Consider the following 17,222-nt stretch of genomic DNA (forward strand, 5'->3'; position numbering starts at 1 on the left):
CGGGAGGGGGGGGGGGGGAAAGGGCCAGCGAGGCAGCGAATGGGATGCTCGCAGCGGGGTTCCTTCCGCGCGTGCGCAGTCGCGGATCGGCCGCGGATTGGCTGCGCTCCGGGCCAATCAAGGCGCAGGAGCCGCAGGTTTCCGGTGCAATGGCGGCCAAGGCCTTCAAAGTGCGGGCGGGCCCCGCAGGGCGCAGATACGGACTGGCGGCCGGGAGCCTGGCGGAGCTGCTGCGGAAGGCCTCCCGGCTGGAGGTGGGTGGAGAGGAGGGGAAGGAGGAGGAGGGCGGGCGACCGGCGCGTCTCTGTCCGAGTAACGGTTCCCTTGAGGGGCTTCCCTGCTTCCCCACAGCCGCCCTTGGTGGAGGGCTGCCGGCTGGGCTGCTACGAGGACGGCCGCCAAGTCAGCGAGGAGGCTTTCCGCGCCCTGCCCGAGGACTCCGAACTGATCCTGCTGCGCCCCGGGGAGGAATGGAGCGGATGTAAGTGTCGCAACACGCACACACAAAATACACAACACACAACACACAATACACAACACAACCCCCTCCCCTGCTCCTCTTCCAACCAGCCCCAAATGGGTCAGCTAAGGGTTGGTTTCTAGCGCTGTTAGAAATTTAGAACTTTGCCTCTATGAGGACTAGCGCCTTGCTCAGATTGATTGTATGGTGTCTTGTTTTTAAATTGTTTCTTTTTAAATCGTTCCTTATTTTTAACTCTTTATATTAACTTTATCTGTAAGCCGCCCGGAGTCCTACGGGATTGGGCAGCATATAAATCTATTAAAAGTTAAAGTTGCTCATCTCTGCAGAGACCACACTGAGGACTAGCAACTTGACATACTAGGAAATGTGCAAACCTCCAAGATCCAATATATAGATACATACATGCACACATACATATATAACACACACAAATATATGTATACATACAGGCACTCATACGTACATACATATACATCTCGTATACACATATAGGTACGCACACACATGGGGAAGCGGTGGCTCAGTGGCTAAGATACTGAGCTTGTCAATCAGAAAGGTCAGCGGTTCAAATCCTGAGCACTGCATAACCTGAGTCAGCTCCCGTGACTTGTCCCAGCTTCTGCCAACCTAGCAGTCTGAAAGCAGGTAAAAAATGCAAGTAGAAAAATAAGGACCACCTTTGGTGGGAAGGGAACAGGGTTCCGTGCGCCTTCAGCATTGAGTCGTGCCGGCCACATGACCACGGAGACATTTTCGGACAGCGCTGGCTCTTCAGCTTTGAAACGGAGAGGAGCACCGCCCCCTAGAGTCGGGAACAACTAGCACATATGTGCGAGGGGAACCTTTACCTTATGCACATATACATATGCCCTTAAAGCTAATCATCTGCAGGAATGAGTAATCCTTGGTTTTCCCGTCTTTTTCTCCTGGCAGACGTCAGTGAGATCGAGCGCTTCCTGAGCGCTTTCTCCAGCTGTTCTCCTGGCGTGGTACACGCAGCTCAGGGGCTCCTCTCAGGCGAGGAGGCTCCTATGAGGTGCAAACTGTTGTCTGACCTGATTCAGAACCTCAGCGAAAACATCTCTGCCGAAAGCAGAAAGGAAGACGAGATGTGGTTTGAAGGTCAGTTCTGAGCCGACCTCTTGTGCATCTCTCTGGCGTTTGGTCTGTGGGTAAAAATGCTCAGGATGTCGAGAGTTTTGGGGAACGCAGCCTTAAGGACTAGAAACTTGACAGTCTCGCTTGGATTTGGAATGTGGGCCCAAGAGGCTTTTGGGGAAAGCAGAGGACTGACGGCATTCATTTCCGACCATTCCTAGGGGTTGAGTCTCGGTTTAAGACCAAGTCCAGTTATATGCGCCATAGTTGTGAGAGCAGAATTCGTGGATACATGAAAGAGGTAATGTGTGAAACTCCTTACCCAATCTTTATTTTGACCTTAAGGTTTTTGGAGACAAAGCCTTCCTTCACCATACCTACCTATTACCCATTAACCATTGTTTATGATGATTAGGCATTTGGCAAATGATTGATTGAACTTTTCCTGGACAAGTGAACTGATTAGCACTTAACAGTCAAAAAAGTTGCTTATTTTTGCATGATTACTTTGTGGCCCATTACTATTTTGTTTATTAAATCGAAAAAGAAAGGCATAAAATTCAAGGTGAAGTTTGGCACATACGGTGCACTAAACATTTGTAATTCTAACTTTCCATATTGTGCTCTTAATTACATGGAAACGTCGAGTGTATTTTTTGCGGACTGCAAACTCACAAAGGCTCCCTGATAATATAGACACAAACCTTTTTAAGCTGCTTTGGGATTTTCTTTCTTTTATGTTACGGGCAAGGCATCCCCCATAATTCCCTGCGTTTTTTCCATCCTACTTTTTAGTTTGGTTTGCTTTCGCCATTCTTATTCAGGGTTTGAATTAGCTTTTGATCTATCAGGTTTCAGCCAGGTTTGTGAAAAAAAAACACCGTGAAGTTTGCTTTGGGGAGCGGACTGGCAAGGAAGCCCAATTATCTTTAAATAATATTTTTAAATAAGATACTTAAAGCTTGCGTTTCTCCCTCCAAAGGTTGGGGCTTATGCTTCTGCCGTCCCTCCCGCCCTCCAAATGAAATTCAGTGGGATCGCTGAAGCCATGCTGGAGAAACTGAAGTCGGAGAAATACAATGGTTTTTATTTTGACCGGAAGGAAGAGACCAAGGATCCCCTCTGCACACCGGAAGGCTGGTTCTCTTGCCAAGTAAGTAGTGGTAAGAAAACCAAAGCAAAGGCGTTAAAGCATTTTTATTTTCCTCTTTGAGTGGCGTTGAGTGGTTCACTTTCGCTTTCCGAAGTTGAACCTTTGGTCAGGCATTGCAGGAAGCACGGGGAGAGGGGGGGTGGGTCTTTCAGGGTGGTGCCCACGGGCACGGGGTTGCTCACGCTGGCTTTACAGAGATGCAAACTGCCCAGCATATATTGACAGTGCCAAAATAAAACCTCCAGGTAGTTCTCAACTTATAAAAATTGATTCAAATGGTCCTAAGTTCCTTTTTTCAGTGCCGTTGGTACTTCGAACGGTCACGAAATGAATTGTTGTAAGTTGAGGACTCCTTGTCTCCAGCTTTGTGTGCCTCATATCTACAGGGCCCCTTTGACACCGAAGACTGTTCCTGGAGACACTCCATCAACCCTTACGGGAACAAAGAAAGCCGAATTCTGTTCAGCACGTGGAACCTCGACCACATGTGAGTCTCGGAACACAACCCCACCCTCTTCATTCAGTCATTATTTTTGGCCCTTCCTGGGGATGATGGATCAATTGTGTGTAGACAAAAAAAACATTCCTTGAATTTTAAGCTCCCTGGATCCACTTTACCCAGCTGGAAAACTGGCTGCTGTATGTACAGATGGGGAAGAATTTGAAAAGAAACAGCAATATCACTATTGAATTTAGAAGTTAAGTTGAAAAATACGTAACCTTCCTTTCTGTTTCAGAATTGAGAAGAAGAGGGCGGTCCTGCCCACCTTAGTCGAGGCCGTGAAAGGCTGCGACGGGAAGGAAATTGACTGGGAATATTTTTACCGGCTCATGTTCACCACGGACAATTTGAAACTGGTGCACATTGTGTGCCACAAGAAAACAGTCCACAACCTCGGCTGCGACCGGACAAAAATCTACCGTAAACGAAAGACAGGCCGGAAGACCAGGCCTCTTTGCGGCCACAACCTAAGTCCGCGGGCTCAGTTGTCGAAAAGGAAACAAAAAAACGACACTAAACTTTCTAAAAATAAGGCAACAAAAAAGCCCCACCCCATAGCTAAGAAGGGATCCGCTTAACGGCTGTGCCGTTTGCTTAACGACGATTGCAGAAGAGGCCGAATCAAATTTGCCTGGCCAGGGAGCTATGTTTGTTATTTTAAATGATTGCTTTTAACTCCATTCCGTATTTTTTTTTAAAAAAAAATAGATTTAAAAAAAATTAAATTACAGAAATTAGTGAATATTGTTGCCGTTTGTTTCCCCCACCTCTTCCATTCATTAAAGGCTGCAACTTGGTGAGCCACCTTTGGAAATGTCGGGAAATCCCCTTGCAAGCCGGAATTGTTTCATTGCAGGGTCCGATGGGGCATGTGAACCCAGAAAAAACAGGTTTGTTCAGTAACCACTTTTAGTAAGTTACAGACGGTGCTGTGGGAAGAATCCTACCGAGGTGGCGCAGTGGTTAGAGTGGAGCACTGCAGGCCACTTCAGCTGACTGTTATCTGCAGTTCGGTGGTTCAAATCTCACCGGCTCAGGGTTGACTCAGTCTTCCATCCTTCCGAGGTGGGTAAAATGAGGACCCAGATTGTTGTTGAGGCCGATATGCTGACTCTGTAAACCACTTAGACAGGACTGAAAGCCTTATGAAGCGGTATATAAGTCTAGCTGCTATTGCTATGATTTAAGCAATAACTTGTGTCAGCTGTGAAGAATAAGGACAGGAGCTGCTGACCTGTTTTCATCCAGTTTTGGATTTGTTCCTGGATTTCAGTGTCTCTCAACTACGTAGATTATATAAATAATAAATGTTACTTTGTCCTTTACTGATCTAAGCGCACCAACTCAGCCTTCAGGGACGAAAGCAGTTCCTTTCGGTCATCGTGGTTGTTTAATTTTAGTAATAAAGCTTTATAATTGTGGGAATCTAAGGGAGCAAAATCTTGTGAACATTTGTATCTTTAAAAAAAAAGCCATTTCTTGAGCTCTAAAATAAGAGTCTTTTATTCATAGTTAGGGGCAGATGTGCCCAACCTGGGAGGGCCCACACATCTGCCATCAGTTTTTTTAACCCCTCCAACATTTGTTCACAGAACATAAACTAGGTTTTAACGTGCAGTCCACAGCTTAGCCAGGTTTTACAAACTTCAAAAACAGCTCTGAATGAACTCAGAAAATGGTTAAAAAAACGCGCTTTTAGATAAAGAGAGATTTGATACGCCTGGGGAAAGAAGCATACGGAACAACAGAGTTGGAAGGGACCTCAGAGGTCATCTAATCCAACCCCCTGCTCAAGCAGGAGTCTATTCCAAACCGGTCAAATGGTTGACCAATCTCTTTGAAGACCTCCATTGATGGAGCACCCACAACCTCTGGGTGGTGGGTTGTCAAGTCGTCCAAGGCTCTGTCAACATGGTCGGCGTGGCTGCTGTGACCCATGGGCTTCGACAGAAACGGGGACCTTGGCTTGCGAGTAGCCCAGCGTCCATCACCATCACGCCGATGGTTCTTCCTGAAGAACACAAACTCTGGAAGATGCTACAACGGCGAGGAGCATTCTGAGCCTCTACTGCGCCTGGGAAAAGGGACAATTCACCCAGGGTTGGTTCTGGCTGGCCTTCAAACAACCTTCAGGGAGAACTGCGGGCCTTCAGACCACCTCTTCTCCGCTCTCCTCCTCTTCCTCCTCTTTGGCAATAAAATGCATTCTTCGGAACTCCCGCCGGCTGGTGTTGCTCCGCGAGAAGGAGGCGGCTGGTGGGGGGTCCTGGAAGGAAAAGCCAAAGAGGCAGCCCTCCGTTGGTATGGAGTTTGACCCCCCAAATTAAGAGGCTGAAGCACCTTCCGTTGACCACCCAAAGGAACGAGGGCCTCCTTGTCCCTCTTACCTGCCTCCTGTGGACTCCCAACTCCCAGAATGCCCCAGCCAGCCTTGCGGAAGGGCAGCCGCCCACCCACCCGTACCTGCGTGAATGCCATGCTTCCGAAGAACCGGTCCATCGGCAGAGGCTGGTTACTGTCCTCGTCCAAGAAAACGCTATTGTCCGGCTCGCTGATTTGGCCGGACGCCTCCTCCGGCTCCATCTGCAAAGAGGTGGACGCAGTCTCGTCTCCTTCCTCTTCCTCCCCCTCCTGTGGCCAGTGGGGCCGGAAGGCCTCAGACCTCCTGGGCTCCGTGTTCTCCTGGGCTCCATCCTGGGGGTTTTCCTCGTTCGGCACCCTCGCCTCAAGGTCCAGGGTGGAGGCTCCCGAGTGGGCTTCAACAGCCAGCCCCACGCCAGGCCCCGTCGTCTTCTTGGCCCCCCGTTTCTTTTCGCATCTCGGCTTCTTCGAGGGACGCCTGGTGGTCCCGTTGTGCGAAGGACCCTGCGGAAGGAAGGGCAAGGAGAGAAGAAAGCCCGCCAAGGACCCTCGAAACGAGAAGCTTCCTCTCGGTGGGAACAATCAATCAGTGGGATGGAGGCTGTCCCCCCCGGAAGTTGTGGGTGCTCCATCGTTGGAGGTCTTCGAGAAGAGACTGGATAGACTGGGGCTGGACTAGAAGACCTCCAAGGTCCCTTTCCAGCTACTGTGATTCCGCATTCTGTTGAAAGTGCTGGTGGGATGGCTAGCAAATCAGAACTGGACTTGGAAACCAATGGATTGCCCTTCAGGGGTACCAAAATGCAGGAGATGCTATGGCTCATGAAGCTCACTAGTGTTTCTCAACCTTGGGGACTTGAAGTCCTGTGGACTTCAACTCCCAGAATCCCCCAGCCAGCACAGCTGTGCTGGCTGGGGGATTCTGGGAGTTGAAGTCCACAGGACTTAAAGTCGCCAAGGTTGAGAAACACTGCACTAGGCATTTGCATCAACATTAGCCTATGCTTATTACGCTGGCAATTCTTTTTTTTAAAATTAATTTTTTATTTTATCAATTTCATATATACATTCACAATTATATGATCTCATAACTTATTAATAATATGTATTTATAACAATTTTTCCCTACAGTTGACAATATACTTGAAGATTGCTTTCTTACCATCCCATAGATCCATCTTATCTTACAACGGTCCTTCTTCCCTCCCTCCCTCTTTCCTTCCCTCGTTTCTTCTCTCCTACTCTCCTTCCTTCCCTCCCTCCTTCCCCCTTCCCTCCCTCCTTCCTTCCCTCCTTCCTTTCTTCTCTCCTTCTCTCCTTCCTTCTCTCCTACATTCCCTCCTTCCTTCCCTCCTTCTCTCCTTCCTTCCCTGGCAATTCATGCAATATTAGAAACCTCCCATTGTACCCATGCTGATTTATTCAGGGTTAGGCTAATATAGATGTAAACATCTATTTCCACATGAAAAGCATTTCTTAGAATGCTACTAGTGTACATAGAATGCATAACGCAATAAATATGTATGTTAACATATTAGTTTCATAGTCTATTGTAATTTGAATAAAATATAAATAGAACGATAATAGAGTTGTATTGATTTATACAAGTTTTTAAATTATGTGTGTGATGATAACGAGTATCCTAATACTTAATTATATATGTGCATATTTATACACACATAGTCATATGCCCACATTAATTAATTACCCCAAGTAATCCTTATCATTCACGCACATATATAATTTAAAAACTAGTATAAATCAGTACAATTCTACATTAATTCGCCTAGGCTAATTTATGCAAATATATGCTAATATCCGAGTAAATGCATGGTTTATGAAAATGTTTATTCCAATATTTAATTATATATGTGCATATTTACACACACATAGTCATACGCCCACATTAATTAATTACCCCAAGTAATCCTTATCTTTCACGCTCATATATAATTTAAAAACTAGTATAAATCAATACAGTTCTACATTAATTCGCCTAGGCTAATTTATGCAAATATATGCTAATATCCGAGTAAATGCATGGTTTATGAAAATGTTGATTCCAATATTTAATTATATACGTTTATATTTATACACAGACACACATATATGCCCATATACATCCACATAGCTACCCCAAGTAATCCTTTAACCATGCATTTACTCAAATATTAGCACATCTTTGCATAAATTAGCATAGCCCCCCCCCGCAGGTCCTGCTAGCCTGCTTTGCATATATCCATATGCAAATCGCGGCTAGAGAGGCCCCGCCCCTTGCCTGCTCCACTCACCCGCCGGGCCCGCATGGAAGAAGCGGCGGGACTCCCACCACCCTAAGGCCACCTGCTCCCCGCCAGGACTTCCGTCTTCCGCAGCAGCACCCTTCCGGTAAAGTTGCCCAATTAAAATGCAGGGCGGGGGAACGCCCTCTCTCTTCCGTCGTTGCCTGGCAACAAGACCTCCCCCCCCCCCCGTCTCCCGACGGGACTTCATTCCCGCCTTGAGCGCCGTCGCCATCTTTCTTCGGGGCATCTTTATATGGCAGTTCCTTCCCAAGCCAAAGAGCTTCTTAACTGTGAAGCTTTTTTTCGGTTTTTTTTTTTCTCTTAATCGCCTAAGGATTAGGGTTCACCCCCTTCAGTGCTGTGTTTTCTAAGAATTTTAAACAGTAGGCCAGGGCTGACGTAGAAACGGCCATCTTTAGGGAGGGTAAGCCCACTTTTCCTCCTGGATGGAACGTAGATATATGAGACGTGTAGAAGAATATGCCTGCGTCGAGTTTACGAGTTCAAATGAGCCTTTTGAATTATTATTATTTATTTTTTTTGCAAAAATAAAAATACACAACCCGCAACAGAGACATGGATTAAAAGTACTCCTCGATTTACGACCGTCATCGGGACTGAAAGGTAAGTTGCTAGGCGATCTGGTCATTAAATGAATCACATCCAATTTTTCGACACCCCTCCCCCCGGTGGACGTTAAGTGAACCCTCCATCCCCCACCGATGTTGCTTATCAGCTGCAAATGGTGACACGGGAGTGCAGGCTGCTGCAACTGTCACAAATGCAAGTCACTTGCCAAGCACCTGGATCGCAGTCACGCAATACTGGGAGGGGACATTGCAACACGGTCATAAGTGCGAGGACCAGTTGCAAGCCACTTTTTTCAGCTCCAACTTTGCTATTTTTTTTATTTTTTTTGCTAAATGGATGGTTATGAACTGAGGACCACCTGTGTGCTGCCTATGTGCCTCTAACCAGTCTATAAATTTGTGGTTTGGGGAGCGTCCTGCCCTGCTGGGATGTTGTAGCCTTTTTCTAAGCCCCAACACCCCCTTCATTCACACACACACACACACACACACACACACACACACACACGGTTGCCTTGGCAGGCTTACAAGGTTTTTGTGTTGAAGAAGGAAGCAAAATCAATAAAAATGCTATTAGCAAGGATTTGTTTTGCCTTCCAAAACTGGTTGTAGAAATTGCTGCAGGAGGGAGGAAAAATCCTTTTTTTTAAAACCTTAAGGTATGAAGTCATCCTCTCCCTTGTCAAATGTTTATAATTGAAAGATGCTCTTAAAAAGCTGGAAGGGGCCAAAAAATAAAAAAACCTGAAGGGAACAAAGAAATGGAAACTGGCCTGTCATCAGACATCAGCCTGGACTTGGCTCAAATCAAGAGTTGAAGGATGAAAATGCGGCTCTTATTTCAACGGAGAAAATAAATCCAGAACACGGAAGATAGAGTGACAGGGATGGAAGGGACCTCGGAGGTCTTCTAGTCCAACCCCTGCTCAAGCATGAGACCCTCGACCATTCCGGACAAATGGCTGTCCAGTCTCTTCCTGAAGAAGAGAAGTCACCGAAAGTAAAAAAACTTTGAATTTTACTGTTTTGAATTTTGGGCTTGCCAAGAAGAGAATGGGAAGCAGGAAGACTGTCACGCATCTTTTGACCAGCAGAGGGCACCCATCGCCCAGAAATGAAATGCCTGCGCTTCCTTCCCTCAAGGTTCTTTCCCCTAGTTTAACCTACCTTCTCTCTCCCTCTGGACAAGCCAGCATTTGATCTGGGCTAAAGAAAACCACCATGAGGAGAGAAGAACGCCAGAGCAGACACATAGAAGACTTCCTTCCTCTCTTTCACTTTTCCTTCCTTCCTCCCCTTCTCCCTCCCTCCTTCATCTTCCCTCTCCTTTTATTCTTTCCTTCGTTCCCCCCTCCCTCTTTTTCTCCTTTCCTTCCTTCTTTCTTTCCCTTCTCCCTTTCTCCTTCCCTCCCTCCTTCCTCTTCTCTTTCCCTCCCTCCTTCCTTTTCCCTCTTCTTCCCCCCTCTCCCTTCCTTCCTTCTTTCCTCCCTCACTCCCTCTCACCCTGTTTTCTACTTTCCTTCCTTCTTTCTTTCCCTTCTCCCTTTCTCCTTCCCTCCCTCCTTCCTTTTCCCTCTTCTTTCCCTCTCTCCCTTCCCCCCTCTTTCCTCCCTCCCTCCCTCTCTCCCTCCCACCCTCTTTTTCTCCTTTCCTTCTTTCTTTCTTTCCCTTCTCCCTTTCTCCTTCCCTTCCTTCCTCCTCTTCTCTTTCCCTCCTTCCTTCCTCTTCCATCTTCTTTTTCTCCCTCCCTCCCCATCTAAGTGCTTGGAAGATGCAGGATTGTCTGTCTGTCTGAAAGGAAAGGCTTTCCAGAGAAGGACTCGGGGCTTTGGTCCAGGGGGGCCGAAGGTTCAGCCCTGCCCGGACTCGGCTGTCTTGGGCTTTCCGGAGAGGCTGCCAGGCGTGGAGGGAAGTTTCTGCTCCACTAACACTGAAAAAAGGGAGTTGGGAGGGAGGATGAGGTTGTGACATCAGCCGAAGGGGAGAGTTGGGGGGGGGGGGTGTTTCTGCTCTTCGCCAACTGCAGCTTCAGCAGCCTCCAATTTGGAGAGGGTGCTGGGCTTTTGGGTGGTCTCAAATAAACTCAGCCCCAGCCCCCTTTCCCCCCCTCCCTGAGGGTTTGTGTGTGTCTGGGGGGGGGGGGAGCTGCTCCCAGGAAAGCAGAACAAAACCCAACAGGACAGGCTTAACCCCCCACCCCCCCTCCCCAGCTACAGTTCTCCTCTGTTCCTCCCCCAGAAGAGAAGAGAGGGCTTGGCCCATTTCCCTCCTTCCTTTCTTTTTCCATTTTGTCTTTTTCTTTCCCTCCTTCCTATTCTTCCTCCCTCCCTCTTTTCTCTCCCTCCCTTTCTTCTCTCCCCATCCTTCCTTCCTCCCTTCTTTCCTTTCCCTTTCTTCCTCTTCCCCTTTTCCTCCCTTCCCTCCCTTCCTCCTTTCACCGCCACTCTCGTCTTCCTCCCAAGTCACCTAAGCCCCATGATTTCCCTAACCCCCCGTGATAGGGAACCTGTGGCATGCGTGGCAGAGGAGGCATGTAAGAGCCCTCTCTGTGGGCACCATCGCCAGCTGCTCTCCCGGTTTCCGGCAGTTGATCTTCTAGGGTCCTGGAGGGCCGGAAAATGGCCCCAAAAATGACCCAAAAAACCCCATGGTTTTCATGGCTGTTTCCATGACATTTTTGGGGACATTTTCAGGCTGTTTTACGGGCCACAAATGGCCTGAAAGCAGCCAAAATACAGGCATGGGCATGCTGGCATGAGTTCCACTTTTGCCACCACCTGCCCTGCCCTAATTCCAACCTCCCCCAACCCCTTCCGTGCAGGCCTCTCTTAGGAGCCCTTCCAAAGGCTTCGGAAAAGGGACGGGGTCCCCCTTTGGGCAGTTTAGAAGAGCCAGGGGAGGCGAGGTCTCCCTGGGAGGACTCCGATGCCATCAAATCCCAATTGCCTGGCAGGGAGAGGCTAATTTCCATGGATCTCCTTCAAAGCTGGGTAAGGGGCCTTTCCATTTGCCAGGTGCCAATTTGGGGAGGGGGGGCACCGCCTTGCAGAAGAAGAGGAAGAAGAAGAAGAGGAGGAGGAAGAGAAGAAGAAGAAGAAGAAGCAGAAGAAGATGAAGAGAGGAGGAGGAGCAGAAGAAGAAGAAGAGGAGGAGAAGGAGGAGAAGAAGAGGAGGAGGAGGAGGAGAAGCAGACACAGAAGAAAAAGAAAGAAAGAAGCAGAAGAAGACAAAGATGATGAAGAAGAAGAAGAAGAGGAGGAGGAGGAGAAGAGGAAGAAGAAAAAGAGGAGGAGAAGCAGAAGAGAAGGAGGAGGAGGAGAAGCAGAAGAAGAAAAAGAAAGAAGAAGAAGAGGAGGAGGAGGAGCAGAAGAGGAGGAGAAGGAGAAGAAGAAGAGGAGGAGGAGGAGGAGAAGCAGACACAAGAAAAAGAAAGAAGCAGAAGAAGACGAAGAAGAAGAAGAGGAGGAGGAGAAGCAGAAGAAGAAGAAGAAATGGAGGAAGAGGAGGAGGAGGAGAAGAAGCAGAAGAAAAAGAAAAGAAAGAAGAAGAAGAGGAGGAGGAGAAGAAGAAGATGAAGAGGAGGAGGAGGAGAAGAGGAGGAGGAGAAGCAGAAGCAGAAGAAAAAGAAAAGAAGAAGAAAAAGAAAAGAAGAAGAAGAAAAACTCCTTGCATTATTTAGGGGGGGGGATTTCTCGGGGGAGTTGGATGCTTCTCTCACCCCACACGATGTGCGAACACCGCCCGGTCTTTCAGTGCTGGGCGAGGGGCCTGTTTTACAGCCGCCTCATGAAAAATGAAGAGGCCGGGCGGATTTTGGCAAGGGAAAATGACTTAACCCCGTGTAAAAGCCATGAATATTTGATGCCGGAGTTTATTAAATTTCTACAAGCATCAAGCTCGAATGCAACGCCCTGCACAGATTCCCCCGAGCCAGAGAAAAGTGAAAAGTAGATTCAGGCCGTTTCCAGGTCGTCCTCGACTTACGACCACAGTAGAGCCCCAAATTCCCGTCGCTAAGTGAGACGTTAGCGCAGCGACTTTGGTAAATCGCCTGGGACCCTTTTGTGACTGTTGCAGCATCCTCAAAAGGTCACTTGACTCGTATTTATGACGGTTGCAGAGTTCCCAGGGCCACGCGATCCCCTTTTGCGACCGTCTGTCCAGCAAAGTCAACGGGGGGAAGCCGGACTCACTCAACGACCGTGTGACTGGCTGATCAAACGCCGTGATTCACAAAGGTCGCAAAATGGGGCAAAACTCACAACTGTCTCGCTTAGCAACCGAAAGTTTGGATTGCCAGGCACCCCAATTTTGATCTCACGACCACGGGGATGCCGTGACCGTTATAAGTGTGAGGAGCAGCTGTAAGTGGGAGGAGCAGCTGTAAATCCATTTTTTTCCAATGCTGCCATAACTTTGAACCATTGTTTAAAAATTGTTGTAAATCGAGGACTCCCTGTTAAATAACCTGAGATTAGCTTCACAACCTTCTGCAAGTTTTTAATCACTTTGGGAAGTTTCAAAGGCTTAATTCCCACCCCCCCTTTATGGTGGGAGGGGGCATCTGATGCCAAGTTTTACCCACCCTTCACCCTGATTTTCCCACAAAGGAACCTGCTGAAGCCAATTTGGAGTCCCCAATACAAAAAATAAAATAAAAATCACATTTGGCCAGTCCAGATGGCTGAGGTTATAAATTTTATTCCGTTTTTATTTTATTCTCCCCCCCCCCCCCAGCTTCCCGCTCCCAATGCCGTCCGTTCTCTCTGCTATTTGAAGTAATGGCTTCCTTCATCTTCCTTCTCGTAATATATAAGGCCTCGTGTTGCTGCACTGGGATTGCCAAGCTCATTTGTCACACAGACCTTGCTCCCTGGGTGTGTGTGCGTGAGTGTGTGTGTGTGTGTGTGTGCGTGCGTTGTGACTCTGTTTTTGTGCAGAGCCATCGAGCTGCATTCAAACCTTTCTCTAATTGCACCCATAAAAATCTCACACTTTGCAGCTCGGATCCCAGGTTTCCTTTCCACGCGCAGATATTTTCACGGCAAACGTCGGATGGAGGCAGGGGGGGGGGGACTTGGGAAGGAAGGACGCAGGGCCCCCGGGGCCCCGTTAACTTAAAACGAGTGGCCCCCCTGCAACGAAGGAGCGGGTTTCCCCCTCCGAGTCTTGGAGGGTGGGGGGGAGAAAACCGGTGCCAGGTTTTCTCTCTTCCAATTAAAATGGATGTGATCGATTTCGGGTGTCGGTGGAGATGGTTGGAATCTAATAAATGGCTGTGTTTTCTTTTGCTGAAATTATTTTTTTTTGGGGGGTGGGAAATGAAGAAAAGGCTTGCTTAAAAGTTTGATGGCTTATTTTTCCTTGGCGGGGAGGTGTTAGGGACCGTCTCCCTTCCAGACCAAGAGAGGATCCACCGTTTCCTCCTCAAGGTGTCCAAGAGGCCATGGCTCCATTACTTTCTTTAAAATTATACTTCCCTAATTAAGTGGCACATTTCTTCCTCCTCTCTGCAAAGCCCACTGCCTTCCAACACTGATGATGTTACCTAATTTGGTAATAAAATGTCTGCAAGATTCAGGGAGCACCACGGACTCTACAATCTCTCTCCTTCTCCTCCTCTTCTTCTTCCCTCCTTCCCTCCCTTCTTCCTCTTCCTCCTCTTTTTCTTCCTTCCATTCCTCCCTCCTCCCTCCTCTTCCTTCTCTTCTTCCCTCCCTCCCCCCTCCTTCCTCTTCCTCCTCTTTTTCTTCCTTCCATTCCTCCCTCCTCTTCCTTCTCTTCTTCCTCCACCCTCCTCCTCCTCTCCTTCCTTCCTTTCCTTCCTTCCTCCTCCTTCCTCCTCCTCCCCTTCCTCCCTCCTCCCTCTTCCTCCTCCTCCACCGCTCCTCTTTTTCCTTGTTCTCTTTCCTTCCTCCTCCTCCCTTCCTCCTTCATCATTAAGTCCATTTAGTGGCCATTCGAAGTCACAATGGCGTTGAAGAAAAGTGGCTTACGACCATTTTACACAGTTACTTGCAGCATCCCCACGATCACTTGATTTACATTCGGACGCTTGGCCACTGACTTGCATTTATGACGGCCGCAGTGTCCTTTTGGGGGGGTGTCATGCGACCCCCCCCCCTTTTGAGACCTTCTGACCAGCCACCAGGATAATCAGATCTACTTAACCGGCTGAAGTTCCTAACTGAAGAACTGCAGGATGGTGCAAAGATGGGACTTTAAAGACTAGACCCCTTGAAGAATTCCTTCTCCAAAAGTCTTGCCCCCCCCCCAAAGTGCATCTCTGGCCCCAAAATCCTCCAGAAAGAGCCGCCACCCGGAAGCTATTTCAAAATGTATTTTTAAAAAATGCCTTCCCAAAATAGACGGCGGTGCAAATAGGATGAATAAGGGAATCCTTGCCAGTAATCACTTCAGCCAGAGGTCACTAATGGATTTCAAGCGAGATTCAGCCGGACAAACAGTTTCAGCTAAAAAGCTTTCCGTTTCGAGGCTTCGGGTCAAAAAACCACTCGGTCCTCCTTTCCCCTGTCCTTAAAAACCGATCTGGGGCTTTAAAATCCTTCATTTAACTCTCATCTTTGTCTCCGCGGTGAACCTTGCCTAGAAATCTTGGGGTCTGGATTCTGATCTGATGGGTTTTAAATCCCCGGGCAGTTCAGGAACACAATCGGGCGGTTTCCTGCAACAACAGATCTCCCAGGATCTCCTTAGATCTTAAGGATTTTTCCAGGGAGAATTTGCTCGGGGCAAGAAGACACTTTAAATCTTGGCCTGGCTATCAAAGTGTTAAATTTTGGCAGGGGAAAAAAAAAAACTGTCCTTGGTTAATATATCACACGGGGGGCTGACACTCAATGCCAGGAGGATGGGAAGTTTTTTTTGTGAATCGATAATAAAACTAATGCAGTTAATCCTTGACTCACGACCATTCCATTTAGTGACCGTTTGAAGGACAGAACAGCCCTGAAAAAGTAACTCTGGGGCAGGGGGCTGGACTAGAAGGCCTCCAAGGCCCCTTCCGACTCTCCCATTCTCTTCCAACCCGTGTTATTTTCTGTTTTGGAGAGGGGGAGCAAGTGTCCACCCGGGATGCCCCCTGGTCTACTCACAACAGTGTGATGTGGTCAGCCGAATCCTTCCTGGAATGACGGGTGGACGTTGCAATTCCACACTCAGTCCAGGAAGGGATGGATGGTTAGCATCCCCGGAGGGTCCAGTTTCGGGTGGAGAAAGAGACATTGAAAGCAAAGAACCATCCAAATTCAAGATGTCGGTGAGTTGGACTAGAAGGCCTCTGGGGTCCCCTCCAGCCCTTTGGATTCGAGGTTCTACAGTTGAACTTACGTTCCTAATCCTGGTTTTTTCCCCCTCTCCCTGCAAACAGACCCGAGTTAGTAGTGGTCCAAACTGACATCGGTTGCTCTGCAGGGTGGGGGTCCCCAGATCCATTCTGCCCCCCCAGAGTTTCAACCTTGTAAGGAGCCAGACTTCAGGATCCTGCGTGCGAAGGGCTGTTTCGTTGGGTTTTTAAGGGCAACTGAGTCTCTTCTTCCTCCAGAAAATCTGCTCCTTCGGAAAGTTGTCACTTGGTGTATTACGCCGATCCCCTTCCGGGCTCTGCTGGCTTCCTTCTGCTCCCCCTGGAACCATTTAGCAGATCCTAAATAAACTCATCACTTCCATGATCCCTGATAAATCTTCATTACGGCTCACTCCAGACAGCAAAGCCTCCCCCTCTGATCAGTCCCAAATTGGCTCTTCACTTGTGCCTCCCATCCAGAAGTTAATATTTTATCTCCGGTAAACGAGGCCCCTGGATTTTATTATCAACCGAAAAAGGGGGGGGGGGGAGAAACACCCCGCCAGGAATTGTAAGTAGTCCTCAACATGCAACAGTTTGTTTAGTAATCACACCGGGAATTCACAACAGTTCCGTGATTGCAACATTCCTGGGAAAAGTAACCTATGGCCATTTTTCGCACTTACGGCCTTTGCAATATTCCCCCCCCCTGGTCAGGTGGTCAAAATTCAGGTTGCTGGGAAGCTGACCCGTGTTTATGACGGTTGCAATGTCCCTTTTGCGACCATCTGACCAGCAAAATCAACAGGGAAGGCGAGATTCGCTCAACAGCCGCGAGACTGGCTGAACCACTGCAGCGATTCACTTAACAACTGTGGCGAGAGAGAGAGCGTAAAAGGGGATAAATTTATCGCTTAGCAGAGGAAACAGTTGCGGTTGTAAGTCAAAGGCCTATTTAGGAAAACCTTGGGTTCTCTTCTTAAGCAAATCTCTTCTGTTGTTAAGTGAGTCACACGGTTGCTAAACGAGTCCCGCTTCCACACTGACTTAAAGGTTTTGCTCCAAAAGTGTCTCCCACGACCCTGGGATTCTGTGACCGTCATAAGGTCGAGTCGGCTGCCGAGAGCATGTATTTTGCTCTCGCGACCATGGGGGAGCTGCCACAGCGGGAAAAGGAGTTGTCCTAAGCCCCCCTTTTCCCCGTTGTATCTTCGAACCGGTCGCTAAACAAACGGTTGTACGTGGAAGGCTGCCTGTCCATCTTTTCTTTCTGTTCCTGGTCCAAACACACACAGAGGGCTGTCCGGAGTCCTTTGGCCCTTTGGCTTCATCTCGATAGCCACAAGACTGGACGTTTGGAAGGGAAGCCGGCCTCTCTCCCAGCCACGCATAAGAAGCTTGAAAAGGTCAGGATTCAGAGTCCCTTCGGCTTCCCGTCTTCTT

The 17,222-nt window shown here is 48.3% G+C and overlaps 2 protein-coding genes across 2 annotated transcripts; one reads left to right on the plus strand and one right to left on the minus strand.

The window, feature by feature from the left end:
• Nucleotides 1-129: 129 nt before the first annotated feature.
• Nucleotides 130-3,979, plus strand: DFFB (DNA fragmentation factor subunit beta). Its single transcript, XM_032232348.1, has 7 exons — nt 130-254; nt 352-481; nt 1,418-1,606; nt 1,804-1,883; nt 2,565-2,735; nt 3,122-3,222; nt 3,473-3,979. The coding sequence occupies exons 1-7, from the start codon at nt 150-152 to the stop codon at nt 3,813-3,815; spliced, it is 1,119 nt and encodes a 372-aa protein (XP_032088239.1). The 5' UTR covers nt 130-149; the 3' UTR covers nt 3,816-3,979.
• Nucleotides 3,980-4,722: 743 nt separating this feature from the next.
• Nucleotides 4,723-7,976, minus strand: C15H1orf174 (chromosome 15 C1orf174 homolog). Its single transcript, XM_032232340.1, has 3 exons — nt 7,890-7,976; nt 5,701-6,102; nt 4,723-5,503 (listed from the first exon to the last, which is right to left on the minus strand). Exons 1-3 carry the CDS (start codon nt 7,902-7,904, stop codon nt 5,387-5,389), a joined length of 534 nt encoding a protein of 177 aa, XP_032088231.1. The 5' UTR covers nt 7,905-7,976; the 3' UTR covers nt 4,723-5,386.
• Between the last annotated feature and the right edge of the window lie 9,246 nt (nt 7,977-17,222).

The sequence above is a fragment of the Thamnophis elegans genome, chromosome 15 (assembly GCF_009769535.1).
Source record: "Thamnophis elegans isolate rThaEle1 chromosome 15, rThaEle1.pri, whole genome shotgun sequence".
NCBI lineage: Eukaryota > Metazoa > Chordata > Lepidosauria > Squamata > Colubridae > Thamnophis > Thamnophis elegans.